This window comes from Hordeum vulgare, chromosome 3H (assembly GCF_904849725.1).
Source record: "Hordeum vulgare subsp. vulgare chromosome 3H, MorexV3_pseudomolecules_assembly, whole genome shotgun sequence".
NCBI lineage: Eukaryota > Viridiplantae > Streptophyta > Magnoliopsida > Poales > Poaceae > Hordeum > Hordeum vulgare.
The window spans coordinates 549,113,383-549,130,123 of NC_058520.1; the positions used below are offsets into that span (position 1 = coordinate 549,113,383).

Here is a 16,741-nt window from a genome sequence, read left to right on the forward strand (position 1 = left end):
GCCAAACATGATTGATTGATTGGACTGAGATTGATTGATTGAACCAAAGTAATTTTCTCACGGCCAAACCTGTTGCATGCCTGCGTCAAAGAGGGAACGGACGCCAGACTCGTCAGAGACAGACAGGCGGTCGGCGGCCGACGGGAGGGAGCAAGTTTTTCGGATCGCAAGCAGGCCTGATCGCAAGAACGAGCGCCGTCTCTGCGTAGGTCGTGGCGTGATTGGCGTTAAACCTGAATGGTTTCATACTTGAACCATACTTGAACCATACCCATTCATTTATCTCTCAAAACCATACTTGAACCATACCCATCTAGTGTCATTTTTAGCCCAACCAAAACCAAACCCACTATTTTTTCCACCCAAACCAATTAAAACCCAAAACATAACCATGGGTTTAAACCCAGTACATAACCATGTGTTTGCTTTAATGTACATATGATTGCATAAATTGACATGTTAAGAAAGAAATAAGATTGAGAAGGCATTTATATGCATCTACAACAGTTTAGAAACAAAGTAAACCTTGAGATACAGTCAACACACAGTAAGAGGCAAAAAGAACATGCCCATGGCTGATAAGCTCACTAACAAGTGTATTAAAACCAAATTGCTTAGCGAAAGCACAAGAAAACACTTCCGATTTTCATCTGCTCTTTCCCCATAATACATAATTACATAGTGCATTACAACATGCACGCGGATCAAAGATACTCGTTCTCGGTCGTAGTTGATTATTGCATATAACCAATGCCTAGAAACCGGTTTGGACCCATAGTTTATAACTGTCAATAACCAAACCGTTTAAACCCATAACCAACTATACCCAAACTGGTTTCTCCACATACCCAAACCAAAACCAAACTAAAAAAATCTCAGCCCAATTAAACCTAAACCAATCAAACCCAAAGTAAGAACCGAACCGTTACACCCGGTTTTTTAATAATCATTCTCACGTTTAATTGGCGTCGTGTGCGTATTGCTTGATTTCTTCCAACTCCTTGACGGTGGCGTATTGACGTGGGCTGTGTTTCTTTTTCCCTGGCTCTGGCCTGTTGCGTGTACGTACATGGCCTGACTCTGGGCCTCTGTCTATGGGTACGGAGCATGGGGGGGGGGGCGAGACAACTAGAAATTGCATGCGTACCAGAAGAAATTTCCCTCCTAACTAATCGCTGTCAAGGGATAACTAGATCGTTGGGGGGGGGGTCTAGCCCCCCTGCCCCCCCCTTAAAATCGTCCCTGGTGAGCACATCAGACTCTACCGAAGACCTGGTGTGCACTCCAAGAAGGGATTATTTGTTCGACATGTAATCTTTAGATAGTAATCAACGTTCCTCTAACCCTAGATAGGCCCGACGCCTATAAAACCTAGAGGGTTTAGCCCATAGAAGACAACCATACATATTCATCATCACCCCTAGGTTTAGACCACCACATCCGACATCGAGGTAGATCGAGTGTGTACTTTGCTATCCCAATAATATAACAAGAACATGATGTAGGGTTTTACCTCCATCAAGAGGGCTTGGAACTGGGTAAACACCGTGTGTTCCTTGTCTCATGTTACCTATAGATCCGATCTCACGGCTCGGGCCCCTACCCAAGGTTTGTCGGTTTTGACAACGGCAATGGGGATCATTAGCATGCCCAATGGCTGAGTGTGCCGAGCCCTCCGAGGTTGTCGAGCACACCCGAGGGGAGAGTACCCATGAGGCCAACGTCTAGGAGGAGGCGCTCGATGATGCGTTCGTTCTCACGGGTAATCCCATACCATTGTCATTTCTACGTGTTGTTCCACGACGACAACGCAGACCAGCCAAGTGCGATGCAAAGCATGCATGTCAATGTTGAGGTTGTCGGGTAGGTAAGCTAGGCGCAACGAGGTGTGCACTAGGATGACAACAACCAATCTCGTCGGGCCTTGTATTGCCTCAATCGCCGACGGTGAGAGTGGGGAAAGAGTGGAAGGTGGGCCCTGAAATTGTTACCACCACAGTCTCGCGATGTCATGATAAGAGTGGTTGATGTCATTGATCTCTGCCGAAAAACATTGATCAGGGCCAGTTCTTTTCACCCAGGATTCTACAAAACCAAGATTCTGGAAAATTCTCTCAGAATCTGCTTCTCCCAGAATCTGTCGTCGAGTTTTTATTGGAGATTATAGTTTGAGATTCTGGAAAGTGTTGTGTGTTGAAATGTCTATACTACCCTTAGACATAAATTGTTTGATGAATTGTTAAAACTTTGTTGTTTCTAACAGTGCCGAATTTTACATTTAAAGTGGATTTAAAGTTTTCTTCATTGGTGAATAATCTCAAGAGCTCACTGGTGAGGTCGTCGGTGGCAGGCAGAGACACACCCGAGCTCGCTGGTGAAGCCGCCGACGAAGGAAGAGGAGGGGGGTGGAGGGAGAGAAGGCTGGCAGCGACGGGAACCTAGCCGGCAACATGGGGCCCCCGGTGGCGGGCGGAGACAGGGCCGCTTGGTTGTGAAGCCGTTGGTAAAGGAAGAGGAGCGGGGCCAGAGGGAGAGAAGGCCGGCGGCGTAGGAGAGAACGCCAGCGGGGGCGGGGACCTGACCAGCAGCGACAAAGGGCTGGTGGGCGACGTGGGCTATCAGCGGCAGCGCAACCCTAGCCGTCGCTGCAATCCTAGCCCCCGTCGTTGCGTTCCCCCGATGCGAACAGGACGGGTCGAGCAGGTTTGTCTCGGTCCACCGCTCGAGCCCTTGGTTGCATCTCAGCTGTGATTAGTTGATAGGATAGGGGTACACTTCTAATTCGAAACGTTTTCTTTTGAGGGACTCTTCATAATCTTGAGATTCTCGGAAAAACCAGGTATTTGAAGGTTCTGAGATTGCACTAGGATTCTAGAGAATCCGGCTGAGATTTTGAAAGCGTGGTCGACTTCTTTTGGCTCAAGATTCTTGAGACTGAAATTCTTCATAATCTGGTGAAAAGAACTGGGCCTCAAGAATGTTGGTCGTCGAGGAGAAGATGACATTGGATTGATTACACCTAGACTTACGCCCGAGTTAACATGATACAAAAAATTTCATTGTTGATATCGAAGCACCACCAACTTAACAAGGACGCAACCAACTTCCCACCCTTATCACCTGCTACATCAGTTGTAGATGGAAAGTCAACCTTATATGACAGATCCTGTCGCTATATTCGCACAACCGACACTACCAATCGAAGGGCCGAGGCAATATACTACAAAGACCTACATGTGCATCAAAAATTTTCACGAGATCTAGAGTCTCACGTGTGGCCGGAGCAGTAGAAGAAGCCAGAGGGGCCACTATTAGGCTCCGCTGCCACCCCCACTAGTAGGGTCGAAGCGCGGACGACACAAGCATACCTAAAACCTCAAGACAGGGAAATACATATAAATTAGCTGGCTCCGTCCAAATGCTAAATACACAAGATGATCAGATTTATGGGATTATGCAATTGTATCGTTCTCATCAATGCCGATAAATAAATATTAATTTAGCGTGTCGTGAACAAAACATATCATAGTATATCTGGATGTGTTTTTTCTTTCTTTTTCGGGTGAGTTGTTAAGGGATGTTTTTTGCAGTTTTATCTTGCATACGAGGATTATTGTTATGAGCCCATGGGGTGATGTTTCAATTTTGACACAAAAACATTTGTCAATTAACAAGGTGAAATATCACTTCCTAATTTTCACATGCGAAAGTTTGCTTTAAGAGGCATACTTTGTCTGCTTGCAAAAAAAACTAATCAACACCTTTCTTGTCTTATATCAACTTCCACAGTTTACCTTGCATGTGCCTTTATTTGTGAATCTTTGAAGCTAACAGTCTGCTCAGGTCAATTCTATGGAGCATGACGCACTTTTCCCCACATTTTTCCACAGGATTTGGGTTCGAGATACTGCTGTCGGAGCATTAACACGGGGGCCAGGGTTGTTGAAGTGGAGCAGACCCTTCTTTTCTTCATATCTTCGCTGCTTTTCTAAAGACAAAGACCCTCGTTCTAAAATATTCTATCATCTAGTTAGAAAACGCTGGTATTTGGCATGCTAGTGCCCTCTTAATGTGATCATCTGGTTCTCGGATATTTCAGCTGGGTCCCGTGTGAAACTGGTGCTAGTAGTTGCAAATTGTGTTTTTCTTGCTAACCAAGGGAAGGGAAGCCTACGAGGATAGGAAGATTTAAATACGCAGCAGCTACGCAGACAATGCAGTCGCACAAACCTGAATAATGGATTTTGTTGGAGAGAGAGAAAATATCAAAGCAACTCATGCTTCCAGTCCAAGAAAAGAAATACCAAGGCACCGGATGTGTAGAGTGTAAACATAATGTGGCCACCCAATTGTGATGTAACTGAGAGTGTGCATGTAAGTTTGTGATTTGCGTCTAAAACATGACTGCAGTAGGACTAAGACACTCGGGCATTGCTTTGTGGCCACACTCACTACCCAGGGATATGTGTGAGGCTGTGAGCCGAGTGAGTACTAAGAGCATCTCTAGACCTCGTATAATGTTCAACCCGTAAAATAATTGTTAAAATATAGATCTTCATTAAAAATTGTCCGATCAGACACTGCAAATGCGTTGGATCCGTAAATATTTTTACGGCACACGGTAAAAAACTCGTCTCAATCCGCAAAAACACAGTTTTCGCGTCCGCTTCTACGATGCCCTGTATCGAGAGAAAGCGGTTGGCGGGAGCCCAACTGCAACGAAAACTTCCGCGTCCACCGTACTTCGTTCGGGATGTCGTCCCTGACGTCCCCGAACACCGGTCACACGTCCCCGGACGTCGCCTGGCCCGTCCTGGCGGCCGCCCCTACTCGTCCTCGCTTGATTCGGTGTCGACGGCGGAAGCTAGCTAGCTAGCTCCGGGCTTGTGGATGGATTCCACGACCAGAGCTAGCTAGCTAGCTTCTAGATGGATTTGTTGACACCGGAGCTAGCTAGCTAGCTTCTAGATGGATTTGTTGACACCGGAGCTAGCTAGCTAGGTCTTGGATGGATTCGTGAACGGAGGATCTAGCTAGCTAGCTCCTGGATGAATTCGTGAACGGAGGCGCTAGCTAGCTCTTGGATGGATTCACGGACAGAGGAGCTGGATTCGTGCACGGAGGAGCTAGCTAGCTTCTGGATGGATTCAGAGATCAGCGATTCTGTATTTAGGAACAAATTTAGTTGACCATGGACATGGAGGAGAGGAAGAAGAAGATATGGAAAAAAAATGTAAGCGAAAATTCGATTTACAGCTTAAGTTTAAGGGGTCTGTCCCGTCGCAGCTTGAGCTGACCCGTAAAAAAACATCTTCTACGAATATCATCTTTTTACATGTTTATTTTATGATGTCTGAGTCTGTACTTATCCGGTCGGCTTGTAAAACCGTTTTTCATGAACTGTAAACACGTTTTACAAATCGGCGTTATACGGGTATGCTAGAGATGCTTTAAGATTGAATCTGGAGTCCTGGACAATGCAAAATACAGTAGTACTGTTTGAACATATACCCTTGACTGTTACAACTCTTTACCTTGAGAGCGGAAAGTGGGGGAAGCAGGTGAATATTCAACATGCCGACACTGTCCCATTCGACAGACATAATGTGTGTTTTTTACATGCTTGTGAGTGCTACATTGGGACGATTAGATGTCCATTGCGATGGGACAAAAATGGCAAATTCTTTTCCGCGGCCAGTTAGATGTGATGTTAATATCGAATCGTATCTGCCTTCAACCTGCAGGGTCTGACTCGGGTCTCCCATATGCCTCATGGAGTGGTTGGGGGCGCTTGCGCAGCAACGAACTCCCTCGAGTAATAAACGGAAGAGGAAAGGAAAATGGAGCAAAAGCCGTACGTCAAGGGCGAAATTCCGTGCATTGATCTGATCAAATTCTGCTCCAAGTTTCGCCGGTGCCGCGTTGCTGTCTTGGATCCCTCGTGGCGTTTTTGAGAGCCTCGAGTGTGCTTGTCGTTGAGAAAACGCAAAAAAGGACAGCTACTCGCGACCAATCCCAAACACGAGCACGGTATGGACATCATTAAGATTACTCCTAGTATATCATTTGAGCAACTCCAACGATCCAACCCAAACGAACGTCATTTTATTCGTTTTTCGTTCGTTTGGATCGATCCGGCGGGCGTCAGCGGACGCTTTGTCTTTTGGGTCAACGCACGCATCCACCGTTGATCCAACCCAATTTTGTCTGTGCATGAAAAAAAATAGCATTCCAAAAATATATAACACGCATTCCTTAAAGACTAAAAGCTGGCCAAAAAGGCCAGCGAGAATCCACTCGTTCACATTACATTAACTAAACATAAAAAACTAACTACGAAGCACGCAATCCTAGCCCTCGTTGTCGACGATGTCGGGGCCGGTGAGGTCGATCAACGTAGGCGCAGGGCCGGTCTAGGGGAACGCCGTGTTCGAGAGTGCCGTTGCCTGCACCTCCGTCGTCTGTCCTGTCGGCGTGGTCTGTGGTGGTGGCGGTGGCAGCGCAGCTCGGGCGCGCTCCTCCTCCTCCATCTCCCATCGTTCCTCCTCCGCCTCCTTCTCCATCTCCATCTGCGAACGGCCTTCTTCGCTCTCCGCCCGCAGGTGCTGCAACTTTAGTGCAGGTGGAAGGCTTCCTCGTGCTCCAGTGTCGCGTCCAACTAGATGGTCGGCGCGCAAACACATTCGCGAAGGACGTCGGTCCACTGGTAGACCTCCGGCTACGGCTCGCTCTTCAACGGAGGGGGCAGGACCCAGTCGCCGGCAGCGGACAACGTGATAGCCTCCGCGAGCTGCGCCTCGTACGTCGCCTCCTCCTCATGGGCCTTGCGCCGCTCCTCCTCCTTGCTCTCGCGGAGGACTGCTGCCAGCGCCGCATGGTAGGTGGCCTCCGACTCCTGGTCTTCGTCGCTAACGACGGGCTGGGGTGGCGGCGGGCCTCCCGGCTGCACATCACGCATGCCACGCCGGCGCTGCTCTTCGTGCTCGAGCGCGAACCAGACCTCCTAGTTGAGAGAGTCGACGGCGTACGCCGAGGTGAGTCGCTGCTCTGGCGTCCGCTGACGCCGACGACGACTCGTCTCCTCCGCGTGCATGCGCGTCGACTGCGGCATGACCAACATCGGGATCCTCTCCGGATCCAGGTGCCAATGGTGCGGGAGGGTGACGTCAGGGCACTGCAGCGGAACGCGGTGCTCCCAGTGCCACAACGCTTGGTGCACGGGACACTAATGCGTTCGCGAGGCCGGAGGCGGTTGACGGGGCCTTGCTCTTGTTTTGGAAGGAGCCGACCATGGCTAGGGTTTGGACCCCGACGAGGTGGCAAGATGGGTTCTGAAAGCAGATGGCCGAACCCCACCGCAGCTCGGTTTAAAAAAGACCGACCGCGGATGCTGACGCGTGGGTCCAAGGAAGAAGGACGTCATAAATTATGTTGGCCGCAGTGGTTGCGTCAGACATCGAGAGGGCGGGCGCGTCCGCTTCGCATCCGCCAACGCATTTCAGTTCCAAATTTGAACTAGAAATCAGTCGGCGCGGACGCGGAACGAACATGTTTTGAAAATGGGTTGACGTGTTGGGCCATCATTTGGTCGGCGCGGCCCTGAACGAATGACGACGAATGAAATGGATAGTTTTGTTGGAGTTGCTCTTATGTCATTGGAAGCTGCAACATCGAAGCTAAACCTTACACTTCAGACTGCACTTCCGCTCATCAGAGCATCACAAATCACATGCTTGCTGTGCAGATCCTTGCCGGAGTTAAAAATGGATCCCCTTCATCCTCTGCCGCTGCTGCGCGGGCCGCCTCAGAGCATGGTTAATAGTATAGCCAACTGCTGGCTATAAGCAGTCTTATAGCCCACCTTATAGCTAGCTTGTACAATAGTTAGCTATAAAAGAGTACTACTTTTATCATATATGACCCACGTTTCATTCTCACAAAGCAACTAGGAGCACATGCTAGAGCTGGCTCTTCACGAAGAGCCCGCTTCCCTTCTCTCTCCTCTTCTCTCTCATCCAACTCAGCGAAAATATAGTATTTTAATCCTTACAGCCTGTTGACTGTATCTTATTGTACTTGCTCTCACGCTGCTCACGGGCTATCGACTGCTCGGCGGGTGGCGGCGGCTCGTTGTGGTGGTTCGTTCATGGGATCTGGGAACTGTCGGCGTCACCTGCCGCGATCTCCTCTCCTCCATTTCTTTCAGGACCGCAGGGTGTTGTTCTGAATGAAGCCCTGACACTAGTCACACGCACAGCCACACACCTTGCATTGCAATACGCATCGTAGGAGGCAGGCGGGAATGCGAGGCGAAGAAGGCCACATCATGCTGCCGGATCTCCCACACCCACACCCACACCCACATTAACTGCATCTTCAAGACCACGCACTGCATCTTCATGTCGTCTGTATTAACTCTCCTTGGCAAAACAAAACAAAACAAAACAAAACAGTGCCACAGTGCCGACAGTCAACCACACTTTGCAAAGCGCTAAGTACTAGTAGTAGTGTAAATCATACTGCTAATCTGCAGCTGCAGCTAACACGGAAGCAAACAAGCTGCTGCGAACAGCGGATGGACTGTGGCATCGAGTCACTGCACTGTCGTTTCTGATTGCGGCCTGGACAGGAGGCATTTCAAACCTTGAAGCTACAGCTTGATTGGTGATCACACCGTCAGATGCCTCGCATGGAAGCCAAGCAAGAAATCACTTGCATGCAATGCATACGGAGCCGGCCGCTCAGGGTCAGCGGCCGCATTCAGCTCACAGTGGCCGCCCTCTCTGCCATTATTGACCTTGGATCCTCAGTAGTAGTAGTAAAAATTAATCCTGGCTCAACAATCGACATCGCAATAGAATCATGGAGGAACTTCAGCAGATACAGAAGTGCGCGGTAAGCAAGAAGAGTCGCATCAGTGCCAAGAAACAAATAAGGATTTCTCATTTCAGCCGATACAAACAAAACCACATGCTCATCAGCTCCCGGCTCATATCAGTTCCTCTGCCCGCCTACCTAGCTACACACTACTACTCCCCTATAACACCCCCTAATCCGCTACCGCTAATAGTACAACAGAGGAGAAACCGTCTGAGTATCTACACTTCCCAAAATCGACCCAGAACGGGGCCCTCCGCGGCCGCCGCGTGCCGTCGCCAGCCGTCGGAGCCAGCCAAATCAGGCGCATGACGCCTGCCGGCGCGGGGCGAGCGCGAAGAGGGCCTCGAGGTCCGGCGGCTGGAAGTAGCCGTTCTTGGGCGGGCCCCGGGGCGTGCCGAAGTCAGCCGCCGCCTTCCTCGGCGCCGCGGGGCAGGGCAGCGTCGCCGGGATGCGGCACTCCTCCCGCTTCGGCGTCTCCCACCCGCAGTTGCCGCCGTAGTAGCCCGCCGCCGCCGCCTCTGCGCCGCTCTCCATGGCCATTGGATGCTATATTTCGGGGTGGGGAGAGAAAATCTGGGCTTCCTTGTTTTGAAAGCGGAATTTGGGAGGGAAGCGTGGTGGGCAGAGGGCGGCTTATAATGGACGCGCCCGCGCCGGGACGCTCCCGCCTTCCAACGGACGGCGCCGTGCGGGGGAAGGCGGGGCGGGATCGCTGACGTGGCCCCCCTCCCGTCCCTCCGATCCGCGGCGCGGAATTAAGCGGGAAATCGCGCGCCAAAGGGGCGGGAAGCCGCTGGCCACTGTTCGATTTAAAACTCTTCCTCCCAAGGACCTGCCTTTTTCCGAATTCGCATATGGGTTCCTCGAGTCACAGGAGGCTGCGTGTGCCGCGTGAATAACGATATATGGAGGGGTGCTGGGGGAAGTTTGTGGGGATATGCCGCATTGGATTCCACTGCGTTACGGCGGGGGGTAGGGCGCCAGGTGTACGGGAAGTGATGGGTTAGCGGGCGCGGTGGGGCCCGCGCGTACCCACGACTGCGTCACGCGGCCTGGTCGGGGTTCTCGGTGCGCCGCGCGCCGCGGCACACCTTGTCCGGCGCTGTGCGGTGGGTCCGCGGGTGTGGTCCATGAAAGACCGGGCGCGCGGGGAGCTTGCGATTTCCGACTGTTGGAATGATGCCTTCCGCCTCGGATTCTCGGGCCGGGTGGGCCCCGCGCTGGAAGGGGCTTGGACGGTCTCGTGTGAAACGGCAGCCCTGCTCGTTGACCCCCCCTGCGTGATGGTGAGAGCAACTACTCCTTTGTCGGAATTACTCATGGCACAAACTACATATTTTTATTTTTATGATAAATATTTTTGAAAGGTGAGCCAACACTCTTTGAGAGCAAGTACAATAATGTACCGTCAGCAGGCTGTAAAGATTAAAATATTATATTTTTGTTGATTTGGATAAGAGAGAAGGGAGGCGGGCTCTTCGTGAAGAATGAAAGGTGAGACATATAAGATAAAAGTAGTACTCTTTTATTGATAACTACTAGCAAAAGAAACCGTACGTTGCAACGGAAGAAAAACAATTATAATCTTCAATGGTGCTGATCATATTATGTCTTTAAAATTTTAAGACATTTCTAAAAATGCATGAACATTTTTTGAATTAGCAAACATTTTTTTCAATTGCACTCAAAAAATAACACACAATTTTTTTTTCAAAATCCTGGACATTTATTGTTTTCACTAACATTGTTCTCAAAATTATGAACATTTTTCTGAATATGCGAATATTTTTACAAAAGTCCTCAGCATTTCTTGAATTCACAAACATTTTATATTTTTTCTTCAAACTTTCATTTCAAAATTCCCAGTTTTATAAATTGCAAAAGTTTTTCAAAGTTCTAAATTATTTAAACTAAAAATGGAACAGAAAAATGAAAATAAAAAATGAGACTAAAAACAGAGGCACGAACTGTTTTTAAGATTTTTACACGGGCTTTTGTTTAAAATCGTTGACTTTTTTATTTTATGGACATTTTCTCAAAGTTTAAACATTTTTCTATATGCTAACATTTTTCAAAACTCCTGAGTAGTTTTTGAATTCTAAAAATATATATGTTTTTTTGAATATTTTATTTCGAAATTCTCAGTTTTTTTAAATTGAGAAAAGTTGTTTGAAGTTCTAAATTATTTAAAAGTAGAAAAACAAAATGGAACTGGAAATAAAAAATAAACTAATAAAACAGGCGCCCGCGCATGGGCCAGCCCAAACAGGTGTGCTACATCTTTTTCCAACACCCAGACCGTAATATAGGAGGTGCCTACATGGGCCGCCTCAGTCCGAATATTTTCCTGTTTGAAACGTTTTTTATGACTTATAGATGGCATTGATGGGTAATTTTAGTCAACTTTAAGGGTAATTTGGATGACGTACCGAAGAAGCACTATTTGCTTTATTAGTAGGTAAAGAAAAAATTGTATAAACTAGCTGTAAGATGCACTTTAAGATGGCTTATAGCCAACAGTTGGCTATACTATTAACCATGCTCTTAGAAGCCTTCCAGCCATCAATTTCCTACCGCGTCATTTGGCCATTCTTGACGAGCGTAATGTATCGTGCTCTGAGCGTATTTTTTAATTTTATTTTTTAATATATATTTCTCAGGTGTTTCCGGTTCTCAAAATTGATTTTTTCGGGGTTTTTTGGTCTTTCGGTTTTCGCTGGTCTATTTTAGCTTTCCAACCAAAAAAATGCATGAAAAACTTGTTTTTTGCTTTTTGTTTTTTGATAAGGTAGTATTACGCACTTCTTTCTAGATTGTCCGATGGCTAAACTTTTATGTCGCTCTATCCATATTGCTTTCAACATTTGCCCTCCTACTAGCATTAACATGTTATTTGAGATGTGATTGAAGGGGTTCAATGTTGACTATGCTAAACTTATTCGTGTTGGTACATGTGCACTATTATGGGCTGCATGGAACTGCAGAAATGATTTAGTGTTTAACACACAAAGCTATATTAACTTTTTGCAGGTTATCTTCAGGGCTACTGCCTTGATCCGCACGTGGTCCTTACTCACTCCTATGCAAACGAGGGAGCCTTTGATTACTGGGTGTGCCCGATGGAAGATGGTAACTCAGGGTATCTTTAACCGGTTTGGATGACGACATATTAATATGATAGGTGGATAGTCATCTAGGCCTATTTCCATTATCGGTTGCGGCGCGATAGACGCCTTGTATCTTTTACTTTTTCAAGAAAGCTATGTACTTGGTTCAGACTAGTTTCGTGGTTAATAAAAGGCTGCATGCATCACTCGATGCAGAGGCCGGGGCGACGCCTTCTTTTCTAAAAAAACTACCTTTCGAAAACATAGAAAAAAGTATTTTTATCATTATTTTTTATGAAAGACACGGTTTTGCATCCGTAAGAGGCATAGTCGTGCCTCTCGAAAACGATAAAAAAGACATGCTTTCTAATTTCATTTTATTTTACGAGAGGTGTGGTTTTACTTTTGAGAGAGGCACGACCATGACTCTCAGAAATGGGGAAAACACGTTTCTTTCGCGAAAGGCACGGTTTTGCTTTCGCGAAAGGCACGACCGTGTCTCTTAAAAACGGAAAAAACAAGTTTTTTTGTTTTTTCACAAGAGGTACGTTTTTGCCTTCGTTGGAGGCACGATCGTGTATCTCAGAAACGAAAAAAATGTAATTTTTATTTTTTTTCTATCGCAAGAGGCACGGTTTTCCCGTTCAATTTTTCTCGTCTAGTTTTTTTTTTCATGAAACCTCAACGGCGCCCTCTTGTGTGAGGGCGACAGGGTGCCCTATCTTTGGGGCATGTTGTAGCGGTTTCACCCATGTTTCCAACCGGGCAACTTATTATCTTTCTTCTTTATTAATGAGATGAGGCAAAAAAAATGCCTCCATTTTGAAAAAAACTGAGCGTTTTTTCGACAACCTCATGCCATTAGCTTTTTGGCCATCGGATCTCCACTTGTAAGCTTTTATTTTATTTTGCGGGTGCATTTGTAAGCTTTTTGGCCGTCTAATCAAACTATTGCGCACTACTTTTCCCTAGTGGATATTTTTTTGAGCGAATTCTCGCCGCTCGATTGGGCACCTAATCTCGCAACAAAATTGAAGGCCTAAAGTTACTTGGGCCATTCCTCTTACGTAAAGCCCACCAAACAATTGTTCCACGCATCCTATAGAAAACACAGTGAGCCTCGATTCAAGAGAGCAACTTGTTATCGAACGCTTCTCTTCTAACCATCACTCCCGCGCATAATCACTTGGCACATTCTTAGCCACCATCATATGTCGCGTTTTGAGCGTTTTTTTTGGATTTCGTTTTTTCAATTTTTGCGCACGCGTTTTTGGCTTTTTAGGTGTGTTTTTTTGCTTCCGCGAGAGGCACAGGTTTGCTTCGGCGAGAGGCACGCCCGTGACTCTCGAATACGGAAAAAACGTGTTTTCTTGAAGGTTTTTCGAGAGGCATGATTTTTGGTGTCGTGAGAGGCACGACCATGCCTCTCGGAAATAGGAAAAACACGTTTTTTCGCGAGAGGCACGGTTTTGCTTCCGTGAGAGGCATAGTTTTGCGTTCGCGAGAGGTACGACTATGCCTCTCTAAAACGCAAAAAAACATGTTTTCTGTTTGTTTTTTCGTAAGAGGCATGGTTTTGCTTCGTGAGAGGCATGACCGTGCCTCTTTGAAACAAAAAACGTGTTTTCTGTCTTTTTTTCTATCGCGAGAGGCACGCTTTTCCCGTCTGGGTTTTTTCATGAAAAAAATATTCGTCTAAACTTATCAACATGGGATCTAGTTTTGAAGATCTCGATGTGAGAAACCCAACGGTGAAAATGGTTTCGAGATATAAACGCACGGTTTAAGAGATAAAACATTTTGAAAATACGGATCTATGAAAAAAGGGAAAACTCTCTTGTTACAACAAGGGCACACATGTAGTGTGCTGCTTGTCGCAACGTGAGAAGGTCGGAGTGATCTTTGAAAGGAGTACTCCTCAATTAGTGATTTTGCGTGGCGTTCCCCCCCCCCTCCCCCATGGGCCCGACGATGTCCACGGTGTCGGTGTCAAAATCGGAGAATCTCACGTAGGGGTCCCAAACTGTGGATCTTGGATCTATGGGTAACAGGGGACAAGGGAGACGATATTTAGCCAGGTTCGGGCCCTCTTGAAGGAGGTAAAATCCTACGTACTGCTCTTGTTTACATTGATGATGGAATCTCGAATACAAAGTTGATATACCTCGAGATCGTATGTTGTGGTCTAAAACCCTAGGAGTAATGATCTTAACGTGCCTTCCGGACTAAAGCCCTCTGGTTTACATTGATATGAGGGGTACTAGGGTTACACAATGTCGGTTACACCAAGGAATAAACATGTTGATATTACCATCTTGACTTGTAGCGCACACCAAGGCTCGAGAAGAATCTGTTGTGGATATGGCATCGTTTTGCAATTCGGCCTTCAATGATAGTCACAGGACGACCCATGAGTCTAGACCATAAAAATAGGTTAGCAACCCGAGGACCTCTTAGAGGACTTCCTCGGTAGCCCCAGAACTAATGTCGTAGTCTTGATTCCAAGCAGCTCCTTGCGTCCAAGGTCTTCGGCTTGCGGGGCGAGCGATACTTGTGATATGTGTTGGTTTTTCCATGAAGAGGAACGGGTTATCGCACCACAATGTGGGTAAGTATTTCCCTCAGTTATGAAACCAAGGTTTATTAAACGAATAGGAATACCAACCACATCCGTCTTCAGTGGCTGCACTTAAAAGAACAAACAACTTGCACCCAACACGGGCAAGAGGGTTGTCAATCCTATTGTATTGTTATTAGCAAGAAACTGAGGTGTGTAGATAATTGTAGATAGCAAGATAAAATTAAAACAAGTAAATGGGAGCAATGTAATGAAGGTTTTATTAATATGTTTTGAATAGACCCGGGACCATAGCTTTCCCTAATGGCATCTCTCATGAAAAATAACATACAGTGGGTAAACAAATTATTGTTGGGCAATTGAAAGAAAAGCGGATAGTTATGTGATATTCACGGCAATGATCATGTGTATATAGGCATCATGTCCATAAACAAATAGGCCAACTACTGCCTGTACCTATTACTATTACTCCACTCATCGACCGCTATCCAACATGCATCTAGAGTATTAAGTAAAACAGGGTAATGCATGGAGAACAATGACATGATGTAGACAAAGTAAACTCGAGCAATATGAATAAACCCCATCGTTTTATCCTTAGTAGAAGCAACACAAATACGCATCTTGTCCCCATCTGTCACTAGGATATAGAAATTCGCCAAGTTGAACCTACCACAACGCACCTCTCTCACCGAAGAAATATCAATCTAATTGGACAAACTATTTCAATAGATCGGAGAGAATTACAAAGCTATCATAATCATGCACATAAGAACCATATAAGTATTCAGAGGAGACTCAAATATTTATCATGAATAATTTGAACATAAACCCATAATTCATCAGATCCCAACAAACACACCGCACAAAAGGAATTGCATCATATGGGTCAAAGCGAAGACGCGATAGTCATTGTATTAAAGATCAAAGAGAGAGATATTGTCATCTAGGTACTGCCACGGACCTGTAGGTCTGTGGTGAACTACTCGCACATCATCGTGAAGGGGGTAAGGTTAATGAAGAGTCCCTCCATGACCGATCCCCCCTCCGAGAGGGTGTTGGAACGGAACTCCAGATGGCCTCCCATCGAAACAAAGACTTGCGACAGCGTAAAAAGTGTTTCGGGACTCCCTGTGTTGTTTTTAGGGTAGATGGGAATTTATAGTCCAAAAAACAGAGTCGGGAGGGCCACGAGGGAGGTGCAAGCCATCACGGCGGCCCCTAGACTGCGGCGTGTTGGCTTGTGGGCCCCTCGCAAGGCCTCCAGCCTTCTTCCGATGCTCGTTGGTCTTCTTTTGGTCCAGAAAAAAACACCAAAAAGTTTCACGTCAACTGGATCTTGTTTTCTATGGAAAACCTGCAAAGTGAAAAACACGTAGAAAACAACAACTAACACTAGCACTGGGTCAATAGATTAGTGCTAAAAAATAGTATAAAATGGTAAATAAATACCGCAAAATTATTCTAGAATGATAATACATTAATATGGAAAAATAAAAAATTATAGATACATTGGGGACGTATCAGCGAGTTCCTCCCCCCACTTATACTTGGTCGGTAATGATCGAGCCATCGATGACTTTCATATTTCCAAACAATATATGTGACTTAGCCTCGAAGTCCAACCGTTCGAGTGTGAATATCACTTATGTCTGACAACTTTTTAGCGAATGGGCGTGACCGGCCATGACCAATCACCAATTACAAAAAACTCGATCCGCGGTTCGAGGCAATTTTTCCATCAACATGTTCCATCAATATGGAGATCGTGCCCCGCTTTTTAGGGGATATGGTTTATGATTTGAGTTATCGCACGTGCACATAAGTATACGATTTATCGGTAAGTGGCGAGGTTCACGGGACAATAGAGGGATCTTGGTATTACAACGACTTATAAAAAGAAAAATGCCACCACAACCTCCACGCACTTTCCAGATCTCACATCTTCATCGCCTACTCTAGTCCCTGAGCTCCAAGCTCCCAAGCTCCATCTTCCCCCAATTTACAACCCTTCCCCCAATTCGGCCATGGCCGACTCGGGTTGTAAAGGAAAGTGGGAGGCCTCCTGTAGCACCAACAATGAAATTTTGGAGTTGAAGCACGCCGACTACTTATCGGTGAACATTGTTCACCATGCTCCGGAGAAGGGCCAAGTCATCCCTACGCCCAAAGAAGG

The 16,741-nt window shown here is 46.6% G+C and overlaps 1 protein-coding gene across 1 annotated transcript; it reads right to left on the reverse strand.

Annotated features, from left to right (window-relative positions):
* Nucleotides 1–8,918: 8,918 nt before the first annotated feature.
* LOC123440537 (cyclin-dependent protein kinase inhibitor SMR5-like) lies at nucleotides 8,919–9,507 on the reverse strand. Its single transcript, XM_045117102.1, has one exon. The coding sequence runs from the start codon at nucleotides 9,418–9,420 to the stop codon at nucleotides 9,178–9,180; it is 243 nt and encodes an 80-aa protein (XP_044973037.1). The 5' UTR covers nucleotides 9,421–9,507; the 3' UTR covers nucleotides 8,919–9,177.
* Nucleotides 9,508–16,741: the final 7,234 nt, after the last annotated feature.

Bases quoted from the DNA above. Each gene is read 5' to 3' on its own strand.
- LOC123440537 (XM_045117102.1), bottom strand. From the start codon at position 9,420: ATGGCCATGGAGAGCGGCGCAGAGGCGGCGGCGGCGGGCTACTACGGC.